The 21,771-nt window shown below is 39.3% G+C and overlaps 1 protein-coding gene across 2 annotated transcripts in view; it reads right to left on the bottom strand.

The window, feature by feature from the left end:
• Window positions 1-21,771, bottom strand: part of galnt18a (UDP-N-acetyl-alpha-D-galactosamine:polypeptide N-acetylgalactosaminyltransferase 18a) — a 311,892-nt gene that overhangs the window by 90,114 nt on the left and 200,007 nt on the right. For both annotated transcript variants that reach the window (XM_049574447.1, XM_049574448.1), the window contains exons 5-6: window positions 14,856-15,053; window positions 1,834-1,948 (exon numbers count right to left, since the gene is read on the bottom strand). In XM_049574447.1, coding sequence (XP_049430404.1) covers window positions 1,834-1,948; window positions 14,856-15,053 — 313 coding nt within the window. The remainder of the gene's footprint in view (window positions 1-1,833; window positions 1,949-14,855; window positions 15,054-21,771) is intronic.

Here is a 21,771-nt window from a genome sequence, read left to right as displayed (position 1 = left end):
AGCTCAGTACAAGCTTCATCCTCCATTGCCTCAATTGCGGTCTTCTGGTTCATCTTCTTCTATTTTTTCCCAGTTTATTGATAAATATAGTTTGAGTGTCTTTTATTGGACACTGGATAGAACTGGAATCATTGTTTGGGAGTTGGGTAATGATCAGCACCTCATAACTGGACACAAGAAGGGAAAGGTCAATGACAGTGTGGCTGCATTGCAGAATGAGTTTTTCTTTTTGAGGACAGAGGGCACAGTACAGTGATCACTCAGCCATTTCTCTTCAGGTTCTCCTGGCATTGATTGTCCACAGCTGTCCACTAAATCTGATCCTGACATGGTCAAGCCTGAGAGAGTTATACATTTTTCAGTTTGATGCGTTCTTAGCCCAGTGACTCAGAACAGCGTCAGTCAGGCCTGGGCTGATAATCACACCTGTACTGTGAATCACTCTGCGCTAAGCCTGAGTCAGCAGTTTCCCTCAGATGTCCCTTGTGTCCGTTCATGCTCAGAGCTGTTCCAACAGTTGCGTCCTTTTGGGACTGCTTTGCAGTCTCAAGAGGGTGGTGCTTTTGCAGAGCCCTCTGCCTCTAGAGACCAGATCAGAGATGAAACCCCTGCAGTGACTGCTAATAACTGCAACTAAGTTTACTAAAAAGGATCTAAATACCTAAATACCATTTACTGCCAGAGACCAAAATTTACATTCAGCATAATGAAATATATGTCACATTATGTAAAAAAAAAAAAAAAAAGACTAAAATTACCGCCTAGTGGACGTACGCCTCCACTGACCAGTCAAGTTGCAGTTACAGTATACATCCATGTCTGTGAAGAAAATGGATGCTTAACATTTCTTCTTCAGCCTGGCAGCGAAAATCTATTCCATTTATACAGTACATATCCACAGTTTTTTTAAGATGGATACCTAAGATTAGTGTCACAAATTCACTGTCTCACCAAATGTCTCCCCTTCTTTTCCTGAGTTATGGTGTTGAGAAATGGCCAGAAAAGTATTTTTGCAGAACATTATGATGTCACAGTGAAGTTGACCTTTGACCTTTTGGATATATAATGTCAACACTTTTTCAACCAATTTATCTTATTGGACATTTGTGTGAAATGTTGTCATAATTAGCGTATGAATTCTTGAGGTAACATGACTTGTGATTCCACCTTTGAAGTGGAATTCGAAGAAATTCCCTTAAGGCATTCTTGAAATATCACATTCAAGAGAATGAGACAAATGTGAGGTCACAGTGACCTTGACCTATGGCCACCATTCATCATTCATCATTGAGACCAAGTAGATATTTATGCCAAATCTTAAGAAATTTCCTCAAGGCATCTTGATAGACATTGTGTTTACAAGAACAGGATGGATGGAAGGATGGACAGACAGACAGACAACTTGAAACATAATATATTCAGCCATGGCTTTAGCTGGCACGGAGGCATAAAAACTCATTTTGAAGGTAATTCTATTACATGAAATCACAATTTTATCTGGCGTTTGTTACATTATTAGTAATGAGCTCAGTTTGCTTGAGTCAGAGTGAATGAATAATGTGAATGACTGATAAAGCCCCCATTCTGTCAAAGGAAAGGTCACGCTTCTTTTTCTGTATGCTTGACATGCCTGCTATTCAGGATATTTCAATTTGGATGGTGACAATAGTTAATGTCTCTGTGGTGTACAGGGCACAAATTACACTTACACTGTTACAGATATTCTAAATATATATAGCACAGGGCTGTAGCTGGGATGTAGAAATATATTGTACTTCATGGAGTTTGTGGGGCTGTGTAGCTAATAAGATACCAGTTCTCAAGGCAACTCACCCTGATGCCAAGCTCCACGTTTTCTCCACCATAAATCTCCATACCTTCATCTAGCAAGCCAATCTCCTCAAAGTACTTCCTATCGACCACAAAGCAGCCAATCAGAGCTGGGCTCCTGGAATAGAAGATAAAAAAAGGGGAAAACAGAGAAGGTCAGTGAAAAGAAAGATGTAAAAACTAGAATAACTGCCTCACGGTTGTATGCCTCCATGACCCATCAAGTTGCAGTTACAGTTTACATCCACGTCTGTGAAAACATGGATGCTTCACAAACATCTTCAGCCCTGCAGCACAGAAGATCCATACAGTCAGCACAGTGTCAAGGTGGACACCCAAGATTAGAGTCAACAATTCACTATCTGACCAAATGTCTCCCCTTCTGTTCCTGAGATATGATGCTGAGTAATGGCCAAAAAAGTTTTTGGGAGAATATTATGATGTCACAGTGAAGATGACCCTTTGGTTATATAATGTTGTCACTTCATCATTCTATCTTAATAGACATTTGTGTCAACACACACTGCCGCCGGCGCGGCGCTGTGGCTGTCAAGTGCCGCCCCCCAACACACGCTGGCAGCGGCACCATCGACGTGTATTTCCCACCCCAGCCCGCTAGGTGGCTGTACCTACACTAGTTGCCAACGGTTGCCAACTGCTAGTAACGGAAGAAGAGGAGGAAAAACTTTGAGGCAACAACAACTTGGATTTCACGGGTGAGTTTCTTATCAAAGTCGTCTTATTAAAAATCTGAAACAACCGGAGTTGATACTACGGTGGCCGAAACGTACATAAAAGGCTTTTCTCGCAGTGCCACCATGAGCGCCAACCGCGCTGGAAATAGAGCAGTGGGCTGAAGCAGAGTGGTGCGGTGTGTCGGCTGGCGCCAGTGTGGGTTGGTTCATAAAATATAATGGAGGCGGGCGTTCTGACGAGCAGCATTTTGACGCGCGGCGTATGGCGACGGTGTGTTTTGCACTTTACCTTGGCTTTTGACCTTCAACCACCAAATTCTAATCATTTCATTCTTGAGTTCCAGTGGACATTTGTCCCAAATTTGAGGAATTTCCCTCAAGGCCCTCTTGAGATATCATGTTCACCAAATAAGACAAATGCTATCTCAAAGTGAACTTTGACCACTGATCACCAAATTCTGATCAGTTCATTGTTGAGTCCAAGTAGATGTTTGGACCACATTTCAAGAAATTCCCTAAAGGTGCTCTTGAGATATCACGTTCACGAGAATGAGACAGATTCAAGGTCCTGGTGAATTTGAACTCAGACATTTTACCACCAAAATCTGATCAATTAATCCTTGAGTACAAGTGGACGTTTGTGCAAAATTTGAAGAAATTACTTTGAGGGGATCTTGAGATATCGCATTCAGAAGACTGAGACACACAAGGCCAAAATGACCTTGACCATTGACCTATCACCACCAAAATCAAATCTGTTCATGTTTACATTCAAGTGGATGTTTGTGCAAAATTAGAATAAGAAATCACATTCACGAGAGTGGGACAAACAGATGGATGGACATACAGACTGGTGAACAACCTGAAAACATAATGATCGCCACGGTTACCATTGGCTTGAAGGCATAACATTTTTTGTATTTAGCCAAACATATAGCAATTTGGGAGTTTAAATACAAAATGTTCTTTAAGAAACACACAAGCACAGTACTAAACCACAATTAGCCCCACACTGAGCACCAAGGCCCTAAAGATGTTTTAAGTATGCTGCACATTTGATGCTCTTTCCATAGACCTTTCATCCAGTGCATTATACATGATCCAGCTGTCAAAACGATGCTTTCACCTAACACAACAAATTCAGAACCTTTTGAGGAAACAGATCTTACATCAACATCAAACTGAATCAACAACAGTTAAAAATAACTCTTATTAGTATTCATGCTGTCAGTCCCACACATCTTCTCTTATCAAAATGAAATACAGCAGCACTACAAAAACAACTTGTTTTGGTGAATTTCTCCTCCCTGTGGAGACACACTGGCAAACTCCCAGAGAACACTGAAACCCAAAATGCTAATAGAAACAAAGCCCTCCCACTACTGGCTATCAACACATCCTTTTCTCTATAGCCTCAACATAACAGCACAATGAAACCGCTATTCAGATATCACATATCGGAGCTATGTATTTTGATACTGCTCAGTCTCAACAGTATCATTTTTATAGTGCAGTATATTGAGAACATGACAAAAAGTAATTTCACATACAGCTTCACATGTTGTTTGCTTCATGACACATAATGTCCAAATAAAGAGTCTTTATTAATGTTAGATTTTTCCTGCATCTTTTTACCTATGACACAGGTGTACTGCCCTACACTGAGCCAAGAAGCTAGAGTGTACTGCTTATTAATGTTTTAAGTAGACAGTAAGTGGCTGGTTAGCATAGCATGTTGCATCAAAGTTATATATGTGCAATAAAGGTGTTAAGTTCCTGCCTGTTAGCCCGAGGGCCAAACTTTTAATCAGATATTTCCACACTGTGCCTCTGCTTTGCTCCTCTCAGCTCAGACCCAACAGTGGCTGCAGAGTCTGTGGAAATGTTGGCTTTAAATAATCACCCTGAACAAACATTCTCTCTTTAATCATGTTGAGGTCACAAATGGGGCTAGCTAACCTGGAGAAATTTAAATGTGTTGAGCCCCATTCAGACTACATCTATTTCTGTAGGAGAAGTAAGGGGATTTTAATATTACATGCACTGGTCAGTGTTTTCGGTGTAGTGCATGTGTGGATAATTCTTTACCACCACCTCACTAATAATTACCGCCGCAATTACCTCCAGTTTTGTAGTAAACTCCCTGGTCCTTAAATCACATCTGGACAAACATCCTTGAATTTTGGATCTCTGACTTTTTTCCTCAGAAAGAGCTACATGTTCTTTTATAATTTTAGCAAACCGGCACGATTAGAAGTATGCCTTTTTAGCTCTTTGTTCTTGTTAACAATGTACCCATGAATGTACAGACAGCTATCAAAAAAGTGATGATTCTCAGTTTTTTTTAAAGCCTTTGGAAACACAGCTTGAAATAGCAAAAATGCATATATTACATCAAAGTCGAGTGTCTCATTAATCATCCACAAAAGTCTGAGTGAAAATAACCATTAATAACTATTAGAAAACCTAGTTTAAAAACAGCTCATTTTGCTGTTTAGACCACTTGCCAGGACTGAGTGGGCGTGGCAGATAACGCTCTGATTGACAGCTCCCTCGTTTTGATTGACATCTCCCTGGCTCAGCAATGGCTGCCACAAATTTAATCCAGCCGTACATGTTTGAGCCCTCTGATGATTCAGAGGACGAAGCAGAAGCTGAAAATGATTCCTTTCAGGTGGTCACTGAATGGTAAGTTTCAAAATGTTTTGTGATTCATATTAATGTTACTTCGTAGAATAGTTAGCATAACTTTTATATGCAATGTTACGGCCAGGCTCCACCGGCTGCAAACGTACAGCGTAGCGTCGCGGTGTATTCATTTGGGCTCCACTGACTGCGTACGGAAGCGTCACGTAGAGAAGCCAGCGGGGTTGTTTACCGTTTGCTGAGCCGAGAGGCTGCATGTAGGCTGCATGAAATGTTAAAGCATTTTCCACCTAAGTTATTACATATATTTGAGTTATCTACAAGTTTACTGTACTGTTTGTCATCTACTCGCTTTCAAATGTCCGCCACGGACACAGTGTCACGGATAAACAATAGAAGAGCCGCGTAAAATAGAGTTGTTGCGCGGCTCCCGTTGCCGGTGGAGCCACTGTAATTGATTAACAGGGGGGCGAGCTGCTACGGGGCTCACGCTGCAGACGTGCCCGGTTGAGCCCGGCCGTTAGCTGAGATGAATGACAACGGGAGGCTAGCACTTTGCCTTTCTTCATTGAGATACGTTTTCATTGAAAACATAAATCTGCTCCGTTTTTCTGATAATAGCCTTTTTCATTCAAACACATCCAGTCTTAATAGATTAAATATGTCTTTACTCTGACACACACACCGACCGTCAAAGTGGGAGAGACCGGTGCCGGCCGGCCGGCCGTCTCTCTCGATTTAGCTGGAGCAGAAAGGTTTTGTTGCGTTGCCACTGGGGGGCGGGATGAGACAACTGACTGATGATTTATGATTGGTTTGGAATTTATTGCGTAATAAATCTCAGAGATAACCATGGCCAAATCAAACCCAATTTCAAGAATGTACAAAAACTTAAAAGACAGATATTTTGAATTTGGATGGAAACAGATTTCTAATTGTTTTACATGTTTAATATTATGTACATAAGACCCTAAATTACATAGTTAGAAGGCTATTGTGGATTTGGGTTTCCACAGACTTTAAAAAAAGATTCATGAGCAGTTCATGGAGGTTTTTCCAGATGAAATTTCAGATAGATATCCTTAGGAACCCAGCTGGCAGTGGACGACAATATGATGTTAGAAAAAGGTTACACTCTTATGTCAGACAGACGTTAAATTTTGGTTGGAATGAAATCAGGTTTACAATGTTTTAAATGTCTGACAACATTAGAATTTTGTTTTTTGAGGACATTAATATTGATGTTTGGCTCTGTTCTCCGCACCTTACGACTAAATGCCGGTATTCTACATCAAGATAACATTGGTGTGAGATGTCTGGAAGACATTGGATTTTGGTTATTTCACAACACAACTTAAAACCAACATAATATCAACATAATATGTGGTCAGTATTCTATGTCACATTCACATTGGCATTAGATGTTGTCCTGACATTAAATTGTGGTCACCAGACATCACAACCTATTCAACCACATATCAGCTTCTAGCCATGTTGGTGGCCAGCTGGGAAGTGTAAGTCACACCTGAATGATACATGTTGTGTTTCACATCTGTGTGTTAAGATCTGACTGAGTTAAAACTCTAAAGGAGGATGACACCAAATCCTTACCTTATGCCTCTCTCTCTCCCTGCCCTCTCTTCAGCTCTCCTCTAACGCATCTATTGTTTTTTCAAACCACTTAAGATGAAGCCACACCCACTTCTGCATGACAAAAGTGGGCTGATAGATATAGATGTTCAGGCCTGACAAGTGGCTGCCAGCCTGCTCTTATCAGTGCCATTGAAAAAGACTGCTGCTTGATAGAGCATCTATGGATGTACCCCATGGTCCCTCTGCCTCACTCCCTACTGCTCGAAGACTACAAAGCCAGACAGTTTGTTTTATCGATGGAGAGTCGAGGGCAGTCCAGCCACTACAGATCTGTCTTCACAAAATATGACAGCTACACAATCAGAATCACAAAAGCTTTATTGTCTGTCGTGACAGAAAATCATCTTAGAAGTTGCTCATACAACTAACAACACAACACAGAAACACACAATTCCTAAAAACCTAGTAAGATATATAGCGGTGACCTGATGGTAGGAGCTGGAAGGACTTGTACAGGAGGTGAGTGGGATCTGCTGTGATGAGGTTGGCTTTCCGTGTGACTGCTTGGGTATGAAGTTCTGATAATGGAGTCTGAGTTTTGCCAGTTATTTTACTTGCTTGGTTGATGATCCGGGAAAGGTTTGATTTGTTCTTGACAGAGATGAAGCTGAACCAGGATGTGATGTTGAAAGTGAGGACCGATTCAATGAGTGACTTGTAAACGGCTGTTAAAATGTCCTTCCTCACATCAAAGCTCCTGAGCTTCCTTAGCAGGAACAGGCGTTGTTGTGCCTTCTTACAGAGTCACTGTGCTGGGAGAAGGACAGCAGGTTGTCCACCATTATGCCCAGGTATTTAAATGCCTCTACCTGCTCCACTGCCTGTCCCTGCAGCGTCATGGGCTCAAAAAGAGGGTGGGTAAGATCAGGTGCTCGCCTTCCTGCACAGCATAGCTCCTTTGTCTTGGAGATGTTAAGTTCCAAGGAGCTCTCCTTAATGCAGGACATCAGGGTGTCCACCTGCTGGTGGTATGCAGACAAAGAGTTCGCATCCTTAATGTGGGCCACCAAGGCCATATCATCCACATATTTAAAAAGGGACATGCCATTGTTATTGCAGGTTATATTATTTGTGTAGATGGAAAATAAAATGTGGGATAAAACACAGCCCAGACGTCTAGGTGTTTACTCACTGTGTCCAGGAGAGTCAGACAGGCATCCTCCAACCCCCCGCTTTGCCTTGTAGGCAAACTGGAGGCCATCAAGATCATCTGCCACCATGGTTGTTGTCACACTTACAAAGTATGGATGTAAGTGCCACGGGTCTGAAGTCCTTCATCTCCCTGGAATTGGACTTCTTTGGTATGGGTACAAGTGTGGATTCCTTCCACACCTGAAGAACACAGCTGGAGTCCAGGAGCTGCTGGACGAGCTGAGTGATGACTTCACCCAGCTGAGCAGAACATTCCCTCAGCATCTTACCTTTGAGCCTGTCTGAACCAGAGGCTTTGTTGCTGTTAATGCGGCTCAGTATGGATGTCACCTTGCTTTTATCCACTGCAGTTGGTTGACAGAAGGTGCTGGTGAGGTTCCAGTCATTGTGGTGGGATGATTTGTTGAATATGCTGTAGTAGATGTTCAGCTGCTCTGCAAAGGTGGCAGGATCAGAGCACTGGATCTGGGCTGGTTTCTGGGCTCTACCCATCATGGTATTGAGTCCTTGCCAAGCCTCCCTTGCATTGCCATTGGTGAATTTTTCCTCCACTTTGTTTTTATAGTGAAGTTTGGCCAGCCTGGTCATCCTTCTCAACTCACTATTTAATTCTCTGACTCTGTGTGTGTCTCCCTGTAGGAATGCTGCTTTTTTGTTATTCAGACAGTGTTTCATGTCTCATGTGACCCAAGGTTTGTTGTCTGGGTACAGCTTGACCTGTTTTGATGGTATGACAGTGTCCATACAGAAAGTTAAATAGGAGGAGATAGAATCTGTCAGCAGGTTTAGGTCCCCATCACAGCCCTCTGTGATCTCCATACAGCCCCTTAACGTCTCAATGGTGTCATTGTTCCAAACCTTAACGTATTTTGTTTGTATACTGTCTGTCTTCAGTTTTTGCCAGTATTTTGGAAGCAGCAGAATGACATTATGATCTGAGCGACCGAGTGGTGGGCGGGGCTTGACTTGATGTAGGCAGCCGTTATGTTACCAAAGCACAGGTCTAACGTTTTATCAAGTCTAGTGGGTGATGAAACATACTGTTCCAGGTTTGGGAGTAAGGTGGTGACATCACATCTGTTAAAATCCCCTAGCAGGAACACAGGCTGATCACTGCTGCGATTTACAGCTTTGCTGTAACAATCTGCAATGCGTTCTGTTGCAAATGCGTTATCAGGGCCAGGGACGTATGCTAAAATAACTGATTTGTGTAAACTCCCGTGATAGGTGATTCTTCCTGGGTCCACTGTTGTAGACCAGCTTGCAGATACTGGCTCCTATGGCAAGCCGTTTTCACATTTAATCACTAAGTCCGACTATCTGGAATTACCATTATAGATATCTATAACGTCATTTTGACTAGTAGTAATGTCATTGTGACTAGTATGAATTTTAATTTAAGATATCTGTAACGTCATTCTGACTAGTCAAAACTGAATTACAGATATCTGTAACGTCATTCTGACTAGTCAAACCTGAATTACAGATATCTATGACGTCATTCTGACTAGTCAAAACTACAGTTACAGATATCTGTAATTCAGTTTTGACTAGTAAGATTCAAACTATTTTTGCCATTCATGTGTATGGGGTTTGTCATTATAGATATCTACAATTACATTATGACTATCTATAATTCCAGTTTGAGATATCTACGACGTCATTTTGACTAGTCATAATTCGAATTCAAGATATCTACAACGTCATTCTGACTATCTGAAACTCAATTCAAGATATCTAGAAAGGACCATGTAGATATCTTCAATTGATGATAATTAAAGATATCTTGAACTTGAATTATGACTAGTCAAAATTAAATTGTAGATATCTCAAACTGGAATTACAGATATCCACAATTCAGTTGCAGATATCCGCAATAACAATTGCAGATATCCGCAACTACATTGGAGATATCTATAATGACAAATCCCATACACATGAATGGCAAAAATAGTTTGAATCTTACTTGTCAAAACTGAATTACAGATATCTGTAATTCGAGTTTTGACTAGGCAAAATCTAATTACAGATATCTTGAATAAGAGTTTTGACTAGGCAAAATTATGTTGCAGATATCAGTAATGAATATCCAGTCTAGCGATTAAATGTTAAAATGGCTTGCCATATCCCATAGGCTCCAGGAGGGCGATCAGGATCCATAAACTTGCCAAAAGTCATACTTGTTGTGGTAGTTACCACACTTGGTAACCTGTGTTTTGTTTAAACAAAACACATAACATACATACATGTACATGTACATGTACATACATACATAAAGGAGGTAGGAAGTCATCGAAACCCATGCCTCTAAGGAGAGCGATGAGCCACTGATAAACTCAAGCTGTGCCGTTTGACAAGGTGCCATGCATGCTGCAGCTAGTACAACTTGCAGCACTAGCAGCCAATCATCTGGCCTTGGTGGAAATGGTTGTGGTTTCATCTAAAGGGGGCTGGAAAAACTACTGATGCCTCCTGCTTTGTCCTGTGAAATGTCCAAATCAATTACAGACCACATCCTGTAATTGCTCAGTGGTTAAAAAATCATTTGGAACAATTAGTTCAATCACCAAAGAACACACTAAATATTTCAATCCCAGCTCCCCCTCTAATGTTAATCCTGTCTGAATGGGGCATTAGATTGTAAAATATAAATCAACCATTTTTGCTTTTCAAAACCTAAAACAAATGATGCTGCTGACATGAAGGTTTCATGCTTACAGTGCCTGAAAAACAATTTAGTATTATTAAGAGGTATTAGCCACAGTGAGCTACAGAGGAGTGCAGATCCTTTCTGAACAGAGTCATATGTGACAAGGTCCGGGAGTAAAAATGTAAAAATACAATAGTTTATACTATACTTTAGTGGTGCAAACTCCCTGTGTATGTAACTCATTTTTTTCCCTCAATTAATCAGGAAGAATAGAATACACATATTTACTTAAGAAATGTGTAACTTTTCCCCAAAAACTTTCTTAAAGTGATTAAACAATGACAATACTCCAAAGTGGCCCTTGTGAGTAAATCCAGTGACTAATTACAACTGACAAAAGTGCTTAAGAAGATAAAGAAATAAATAATTGGAAGAATTCATCTTCCTCCATTACAATACTGAGCAGCATACATCCTCTTATCCTTGTTTAAATCTATAAACACTGCATCATTGATTTGCTAATGCTTGCCATGAATGACAACAACAGACGTATAATCCTCCTGCAGATATTGGTGAGTGGGCACTTTTGCTCTCTTTGTGGGGCTGTTTTTCACTTGTACACTGTGCAGTGTGTCTGTGGGTCTAAGGCTCTGGGTTTCCTCCACCAGGAAATCTGAACTTTATTTCCTGCATTCTGGTGAATTTTAATGCGCCATCTTTGGTGGAAATGTCTTTATTTATGTTAAGGAAAAGACAAAATTCAGGCAGCAGGTGACAATTCAAAATATAACAATATTATGGAAAATATGAAAAAAAGGCTCCCAGGCATTCTATATTGCTTTCAAATATGTATTATCCTGTAGCATCTTTCTTTTTATGTTATCTCAGCCACGTCAACAAACGTAGGAGCTCTTGAGCCCCTTTTGTATTACCTTCACAGTAAATTACTGTTCATTTGTACAGCAAATTGGTATGAAATAACAGCTGTATACTGTGATCTCACAGTAGTTATGCCTGTATATTACTGTGATTTAGCAGTATGCTGCTGTAAAATTATATTTAATTGTAACCTCATAGTTAAAGCCCAATACATGCTGAATGTACTGAGTAGTATATTCCTGTAAATTAGTGAATTTAACTATAACTTCTGTTTTTGTACATTTGATTACTGTGATTTAGCAATATGCTCCTGTAGAATTACTGTATTTCACTGTGTTCTCACAGTTAAACTCCATGTATTACTTAAATATCACAGTAAAAGCCTGTGAGTGATTGTAATGCAATTTATTTTGAAATACACTTGTATATTGTAACTTGTGCAGATTCATTCTCATTTGGCATTTTGCCTCACTATACTTGCATTTTTTTCAGTGCTGTTTCTCTTGGATGCCTGCTGCTTACAGTCTGGCACCTCATCACTAGCTTTTCATCAAGCTCTGACCTCACCTGAGTGCTAGGCAGGTACACAGCCACAAACATGCCTAACACAGAAAATGAGAAGAAAATAAGAAATTATAGGCAGAGGGGAAAGTCTCAGCAGATAAGGGTCTCTCAAATGCTCTCAAACCACAAAAAAATGTGATGGCACAACAGTCTCCTTCAGTACATTATTCTATGCTTTCTTTTGATTTTCACATTGGCTAGTCATCCTGTTTAATTTGCCGGCCTGAATAGAATATAATGTCTATAGCCTTACTGCTGTGTACAGCCTTTATAGACTGAGCTGAGTAGTGATGTGCAGGTCGACCCGTAACGTCGGGCAGCAGTGATCGTCTGTTAAATCGGTCTGTAAATGATATTTTGACATTAATATTATAATCTATTAATCTATAATCTATTACTGTCATGGCATCTGAAGGTACTGATGCGTTGAGCAGGTGACAGTCCGCGGCCGTTTTCAAAACACACTTGTGTCACGCACAAAAGAAACTTGTTGAAACTTTAAACAATAATTTATTGTACAAAACAGGGGAAACAAACGTTGACAAAAAACGGTTCCATAACTCATATTAAATTCAAAAGATAACAAAAAAAACAGCTACAAGTTAGAGGGAATAGTGATAAAGTGGTAAAACTTGGCATTTATCCGCTGCCTCAGACGGATGCACTCAAGTGTGCCGTGCTCAACAATGCAATTTAAAAATTTTGATTTTTATTGATAACCTGCATTTACCAACAACAAAAAGACTACATTTAGCACCAAAAAATATGTAAAAATTTTTTTTTAATTAAATTAAATTAAATAAATAAATAAATAAATAAAAAAACGAATATCGAATACCACATTTTCATAACGAATACCTACCTATAGAAACGAATATTTGAATATCCGAATATTTGGGTACAGCCCTAATGTTTACATTACACTGTATGTTTTCTTTGTGCAAATAAACCTTTTTGAACATGCTCTAATTTGCAATGTTCAACATTTCTGGGTGCAAGCCTATTTTATAACATTTTTGACAAATTTTGCTTTCAAAAAGACAGAATCAGCCATTTCAAAAAAATGACATGTCATGCGACATGTCGCCAGAATCCTGTGTGGAAATGACACCTATAGAGCAATGGCTGTGACTTCCACATAGGTGTGTGTGTGTATCTGATTTGGGAGCATATATGAAATGCCTACATCAGAATTGAAAAGGTCTGATTCCATGCGATTGCTGTTTTTTACACTAAAAATGATCTAAGTCAGTTGATCTGAGTTGGGCCACTTTTGCCTGTAGCCTGAACGTAGCCTATGCAACCTTGATCTTTCCTGCCCCGTCTCACTCCTAACACATCAAAGACTGCTGCTTTGTCATTTATTTTTGCCATCAGATACTGATGCAAAAACGCACCTTTTGTAGCGGTAACAATGAGACACTCCTCGTGGTAATATGATACGTACTTAGCAGCGGCTATTTCAGACGCTGCGGGCAACTACTGCATTTGTCAAATACCTCCACTTCATCAGTGGATGTTAAACACCGATGCACACAGACAATCTATGCGCCTGTATGATACACATGAGCGGTGGCTATTTCTGACACCACTGGCAACTCCCAAACTCATCTAATACTGAACTCATCAAATACCGCCACTTTGTCAGGGGATGTTAGTGTCAGACATCCATGCACACAGACACTGCCATATGATAACCACTTAGCGACAGCTTTTTCTGACACTGCTGGCAACTACCACTGTATAAAAAGTGAAAAAGTCTGTATAGGACGGGTGGGAGTGGAGGTGGATGAGAAAAACAAACACAGGACTTTTACCTGGGAGCCAGTTGTTTGTTTCCTGTGTGAACCAAAAGTCAATGGAGATATTTTAATGGTAATGTGGTATGCTGGTATATGTGGCATGCTACAGTAGTAATGAATGTCACATAACTTTGTACATTTGTAAGAATCATAATTATTTAAAGCCAATACATGGTGTTTTTTCTAAATCTAACCACATATTTTTGTTACCTAAACTTACGGAAATAATGTAAAAATGGAACTGTGAAAATGGAAGTGTATTTTGAAAAGACACATTGTATATAACAAGTGTCAGCTGAGATACCGTCTGCCATCATTCCAAATTGATGCAGGAGGCTTCCTGACATGTCATGGTTTTGACATTTAGTTCCACTGACAAAGTGGCGGTACTTGAGGAGTTCTGATGAGAATACATTGAAATGTCATATTAGTAGTGTTCTCTGGCCAACGGTGGTAAAGACCTAGATAATTCTATACATATCAGGGTACGTGCAATTACTGTACACACTATATGTCTCATCAGATGTGCTGTAATAGTCGGGGTGACATGTACATGCTTTCCTCTTAGATCCGTGTAACAGCCCAGTGCTTCTGATAAGACTTCAGCTTTTATGTGTTCCACACGTGCTCTGTCACTGCGCTGCATCCCTGAGGTTTAACATGGGTTACAATATTGACACTACACTTACCAGAATTTACATACGTAATTATTCATGGAGATCAGTTTTCAAGAAATTATAATGTAAAAATAATGAGCTTAGTAAGTGATCTTATCAAACCTTCAATGTGCTTCAAGTGAAATGATTATAAATTAATACTGCACGGGCAGATTATGTTGCTGGTATCCCTTCTTTCAGAATAAAAAGACATTTTCTTCAATAAAATAAAATGTCTAAAAGGTTTTTTATTCCTTTGTATGATTTTTGAAGTCAACTTCCTCTTGTAAAGCTTAAAACAAAGTATTTTCGCTGTTCCTGTGTTTACCTGATGGGGGCTGTGTGGTTGCGTTGTGTCCACCAGGACTTTGGTGGGTTGAGGTATCGACACCACAGCTCCCAGTCGAAGCCCTGAGCAGACAGCGGGTACTCTTCAATCTCAAAGCTATCATACTTGATGTTGTCAAAAGAGGGAGACACCACCCGGGTGCGGTCCTCCTTTATTCTCTGCAGAATAGGTTCTGCCCTGCAGGACGACAGAAAAAAGAGAAAATATGTTTAAGACATGAAAACAAATTAATTCATGAGTCAGTGGTACATTGCATATCTGAAGGCAAGCCTGGCTTGTGCCAGTGACCAAATAGCCCGCCATGTGCCATGAGATTCTCATTCAATGGTGCTCAATCCCAATTTGTGCATGGAAGTACGTGAAATTACTACTATATTACCTTAAACACTAGACATCTGCTATTAAATGTGTGGCAGCAGGAACTGCCAATGATCTAGGAGGGACATCTCTGTGACTAAGTGTCAATGTATTTCTCACCTAAAGGGTTAATTTCCCAAAGCCTTAATTCTAATAATATTAATGGCTTTCCAAAAGTAAAGTAACATAGCCAGTATCTTTCATGTTGCCACTGAGTCAAATGAATATGACTTATGTAAAAAGGAGTTGTTTATTGTACCAAAGTCAACAAGATTAATCCGCAACTCTGCAGCGCCCCTGAGCTTTTTAGCCTTTCACTTTGGCCAATCATTCTGTTTTACTACACACTCACTCAATGTTACAGTCCCACTGTCAAACACATTCAGATTTAGGCTCTCATTTTTTCCTCTTACAAACCTGAAGCTTGTCTGTGTATTTGTTTAGTTTATTAAAGAAGGTGCAAATTAATAAAGACACATGGTATAAAACTGCCATAATTGGCCAAAACACTATTTTTCATCTGTAGTCTCTTGGCCATGATGTTACACAAGGCTACCTAAAATACAACAAAATGCACAAAAAAACCCAACAAAAACAAAACAAGAAACAAAAACCCAAAACAAAATGACACAAAAACACAAAAAAGAAAAGGAAATCAACAAGAAATGATTTTAACGTCATTTTTTGTCACAAGAATGTAATGTCAAATCGTCAAATGCGTGATTCAGCACTAAAACTTGAGGCATCTGTGTTATTCACGTTATTTCCAAATATATCTATGATTGGGCAATTATTTTCTTGACTTGCCACTTCACTGACACAGAATGAAGTGATTCATTTACCAAGCAATGTGTTTCCATGGATCATATTTTATCATATATTTTTTAATAATGTGGTAGCTCATAAAAGTTATTGAAGAAGAGTGGGAAGCTCTTAAACAGCAACAAGGTTGTTTTAAGTACTTTTATGTAGTTAGCATTGTACAGAACAGCTGTGTCATTTCATTTAATTTGAACTCTGTTAATGTGTCGTCCCCCCCCCCCCCCCCCAAAAAAACCCCAACAAAATGAAACAAAAAACAAACAAACAAACACAAAAAAAAAAAAAGCTTTGTGAACAGACGGACAGAGATAATGACTAGCTGTTGAAGAATGATGAACAGATCCAGCTATTGGCAGAGATCACAAGGGATTTGTAATAGTTTAATTTGGCAATTTTTAATGGTTAATTCTGGCAATTTGTAATCGTTTATTCTGGCAATTTGTAATGATTTATTTTGGCAATCTGAAATGGTGTAATTCTGGCAATTTGTGTGCTTAAAAAATTATTATACATGCCTCTCCCTTTTTCCACCACCCCCTCCACCCAAATAACAAACAGTCCTAAATACAGTACATTCTCCTTTTATCGCTTACATTTGTCATAATAGTTGTTGCTCTGTGTTCATGATATGTGTAAACTGGCAGCTGTATGCTCACACATTTGCCATGACAACTTAATAAGGCAGATATATGATGGCAAACTACTCTGTAAAAACATGATCAAGGTGACAATGTACATATGATAAGGGTCTGGCAATATGGCTAAGAAAATAATATTGCAATATTTTTAGGCTATATCCCAATACACAGTATAAATCTTGATATTTTGAAATCTCTAAAGTAATGTAGACTACTAAAATACAAAATGATTAAATGAACTTTAGTTACAATACAGTTAAATAAAGGAGCTACAGTCATAATAAAGTTCTGTTTTAACAATGTGAAATGAAATACTGTTATAATAAGGTTAAATAAAGTATTTCAATAATCAAACAAATAACAGTGGAACCATTGGTGCTTTTATTTTGAAGCACCTGGCTCATCTCAGGCCAGAAGTGTTTATGCAGTGAACTTGACGCTTCTGGTCAAGAGTCAGATGTTAGCAGTTAGCACACAGTTATACCATTACAGCAACACTGTTAAACATGAGAATTTACTCACTGTGAGATTAAACAAACCAACCGCTCTCCACTTCATATATTAATAGTACCTGCAAGTCGCACTGGTGCCCCATGGTCGCAAAATGTGACTAAACTGTTGTGGTCTGGGGCCCTGCATGTACAAAGAAACACTCTTTCTTTGCTCACGCGATCATTAAATTCATTAAGTTAACCTGTAACTGTGGTGCTGTTAAATGTGATGAGTTATTCATCGTAAGCTGAAAAAAAGCCCCTCATAGCTCTTAAGTTAAAATATTAATAATATTTGCAAGTCGCACTGGTGTACCATAGTTTCAAAATGTGAGTAAATGAAAAACACGCTGCACCTGCTCACACACTAATGTTTGGGAGAAAGTGACCTGGACAGGCAAAGGAGTGTGTGTGACATATTGTGTTTTTGAGTCTTTCTTTATGTGTGTGTGTCTGTGAGAGGGAAATCAAAATGCCAAATCCAGTCTCATGGTGGTGGCTAAAAAAATGACGTGACCATTTATACTCAATGTTTGCTATATAGTCATTTTAAATATCACACGCATGCATGTATCACACAAGCTGTGATACATAAAGTATATTCACTTTATTACCCCACCCCTACATATGATACAAACTTTTAACAAAATATAAAGCAAAGTCACAGGCCAGCAAAAAATTGAGTTTATGTCACTTCTCGGGCTCCATACAAATTGTTTCTGTAGTTAACTACACAAAAAATGGAAAATAAAACATAATCTAACTACTACTAACTACTTGAATCACTGTTTAAAAAATTAATGTAGTTGACCTACCAGCAAGCTACTACAAAGAGTTGTTAAACTACTAGTTACATGTAGATCACTACATCCCAACACTGATGACAACTACAACAGTAGAGTAAGAGTAAATTCCTTCATCAAAATTACAAGCATAGGGGCATCAGTGGCTAAGTGGATAGAGCAGGTGCCCCATGTGTAAGGCCGCAGCAGCCCGGCCTGTGGCCCTTTGCTGCATGTCAAGATGGAAACAAGATGCAGTTGAATGAAGCAGTGGAAGAGTGCTGATCAGAGCTTCTCAGGAAAGGCAGAGCAGAATTAGTGAGAGTAAAAAGGCACTGGCTGGAATTAAAGGTCCTGGAGAGATCAGAGCACCCTTCTTAGTCTTGTAAGCCATTCCCAGGATTTTGAATTTAATTTTAGAGGACGTACAGGAAGTGGTTGAAGTGGTAGAATTCACAGCTGATGAGAGCAAGGTTGGCTGCAGCTCGAGGAGTTTAGAGAGCCAACAGAGAGTTCTTTTGGAACTCTGGAGTCCAAAGAGGAGACAAGCACAGCCTGGACTACAAACTAAGCTCAGTCCTTGATCAGGTAATACTGGATTTAGGGAATGTTGAATGCAAAGCTGCAGGGCTGTGGATGTGATGATGGCCTTGCACATCGGATGGCTCTTAAGATTCACAGAGGCTTGTTGACAGGCTGGGCAGTAACCACAGAGGTGATGTTGATACAGAGGTATTGCTGAGGGCAGGGGTGCCGGTTGGGAGGAGCACTTCATGTCATTGAAACTGAGCAGGTGGTTTGATGCTCAACCACAGATAACAGCTTTGTACAGGCAGATACATTGTTTTGAAGTCTGACCTGTGGTTCTTGGCATTGGATGTCCAAAACAGAGCAATTTTATCTGCTTACTAAACCTCTTTGATTCATCCACTGATTTATGGTACAGCTGAAATACTAGATAGATAATACTTGCTGTTTGTATAAATAATTTATGTTTATCAAATGTGCCCTTTTCTAAAGCCCTTGAAAACCTGGATTTTAATCTTTTATTAAAACTTAATAAGCAAACATCAGATTTTTAATAAATGTGTTTAGGTTTTATCCAATCAGAGTTAAACCATCTAACCATTTAAGCATCTAACCCTAACCCTAAATTAGCAAGTCTGCCTTCGGGTTCCCAAAGTGGGTGCTGCAGCATCTTACAGTGCCTTGAGGACAAGCAAAAGGTGCCCTAGGATTTATCATATTATTATTAATCTATTGTTTTTACTATTAATTTCATCACATCATAAACAACTTGTGACATTTAACCATGATTTATTTTACATTTCAAACATTTCAAAAAAAGAAGAGAAGAAATCAATACCAAAATCACTTTTAAAATATGCAGTAATGCTGCAACTAATGACATGAGAATGTTGTCATAGTAACAAACCATGCTTTCTGGTTGGGGAGTTTCCAGGAGCTGAGCAGCCAGCAAGGAACGATTTGACTTGCTAAAAAAAGCTAAAACCTGAACACAGTCTGACTGGACTGAAATTAAGCAACAAAACTCGGCTAACAGTTTAATGGACAGGTTGTGGCTGCTTGTGGAAAACGGATTTTCGTCACTATCTGCATTCTCTGTGGTACTGCAAAATCCCAACACCATGTGTGATATGGCTCTCTCATCCCTGGTATATGAAAACAAGGCATGCACCTGTCAGTGGAGTTTTTTTTTTGTCTGTCCTTGTTTGAGTTAATTTGAAGAAAATGACAGTGTCTACATACCCCTGAATGTGGAGCTGTGGACTCTATCATTTTTTTCCTCGAGGATTTCGTGCCCCTGCTCTGTGAACAAGCAGGACTCGTCCCTCTGGACCGTCCATTCTAGCACCAACTCCACTCAAAAGACCAAAATATCAACAGACAATGTTGATTGCAATGTTTTTAATCAACATTTGAAACTTTTCAACTAGCTAGTGTACTAGTTAGGGCAGCAAGAGACAAACATCTATGATCTATTGTCCTTTTGATAATCTAAACAAAGAACAAATATTGGCCTTTCTAAAACAAACAATGCTGCTAGCTAGCACTAGTGCACCCTAGAGTTAAAAAAAAGTGTTCTTGACTACTTCAACCATGGATGAATCATGGATGTATTAAAAAATCTGGATACAGCATTTAAAATGCGGCCCCATTTAATCCTATGAAAGTTGCTCAGTGGTGCATGAAGCCAAAATCACTCTTATTCCACGGCATGAAAATACCCAGATCTTCCATTTTATAGGGCCCATAGAGTGTGTACAGGGAAGTGTGGCCAAGTGGCTAACTTCTGCCAGCCAAAAAGCTAACTTCCAGTTTAGTGCTTTGCTAATTTGAATGGGAGTAAAATAATTTAATCTTGAGACTCTACTAGACTTTCCAAACGTTATTGGGCCGAATGGATCATACTCCAGTGGTGAAACAAGTCATTTCACATTTCAGTTATTTAAAAAAAATGTATCCACTTATTTACAGATGTGTCTTTCCTAATGTAAGTCAACGAGAAAGTCTTTTTGGGCCCATGGCATCATGTGACGATGTAATTGGCCACTAAAAAAATTGACTTCAAAGCTCAGGTGGTTTCTGGGGGCTTGGGGCATATGTAGAGAACTGGATACATCATTGGAGGCAGGGCCCCGTTCATTCCCATGAAAGTTGCTCAGTGGCGCATGAAGCCTTGTTATCTGTTGGCATCATGGGGCAATTTGAGCAAAAGCACCACTAATCGCTGTTTGCGCTCAGCAGCTCAGCTGCTGCATTGCTTCAGCAATATGGTGGCTCAAATTAATACGGCTTAATATCCAACTGTAACCAATCTCAGTTCTAGCTCAATAGGGTAGACACTGGGTGGTACAGGAACGGTATCAATGTATCACTTCACTATCACATGGACCAGTTATCAGGTTCTAGGTTCGGTACGGGAGGAGGGAGTGTTTAGTAATATGCATTAAGTAGCAAGAGTAAAATCACACAAACAGGTAAGTTTAAAAACATGTTACTGTATTAATTATTTGTGTAACAAATAATAAATAAACATTTGTCACAATAAACAATGAGGTCTTTCCCTTTCTTCAACAATGTTATTCACACTGTGACCAAAAACAAACAAAAAAAAAACCTATTATTGTTAGTGACTTTTAGTTCTTAATGTGTTAAAGATCTACTTTAAGTTTATCCTGTGCTAATTTTAATCCTACAGTTAAGCTATGCTTTAAGATTGTCAACACAATGAGTTTTTAAATTTTTTAACAATGCACCCTTTAAAATGAAATGAATTTATCAAAATGCCCTTTAAACTGCTTATCAAAATACCTCTAAAAGTTGAATATCAATTTACAGCACTTCAACAAACAATGAAATCAAATACAAATTCAACACAATAAAATTACAGTATGCTCCTTTAAAGCATGAACAGTTTCTCTCTTAATGTCCTTTAACAATGAAGTCTGCAAGAACCAAAATCCCTCAGTGTCATGGCAAAAATCAGTCCTACCAGAATGATGATGGAAACAACAGCTCAGATATCTCAGAATCGTCGGTACAGCCCATGGCCTTACACATGGCATGTACAAAAATAATGCAAGCTCAAATTAGCATTTTCGCAATTATTTAACAGTAAACAACAGGTCGGTACCAACTAATTCACCCACAAAATTACCAATAAAATTCACTCACCAGAAAAGTTCTGTCATAGGCACACACTCCAACTTGTAAAGGAGCACGGCTCACAAACTCCAGGTTTTTGTCCACTTTGCAGAGACAGGTGACATGAGGACAGAGT

The sequence above is a fragment of the Epinephelus fuscoguttatus genome, linkage group LG4, assembly GCF_011397635.1.
Source record: "Epinephelus fuscoguttatus linkage group LG4, E.fuscoguttatus.final_Chr_v1".
Lineage (NCBI taxonomy): Eukaryota > Metazoa > Chordata > Actinopteri > Perciformes > Serranidae > Epinephelus > Epinephelus fuscoguttatus.
Note: the sequence above shows the minus strand (reverse complement) of the source record. Positions and strands in the feature narration are given on the sequence as shown.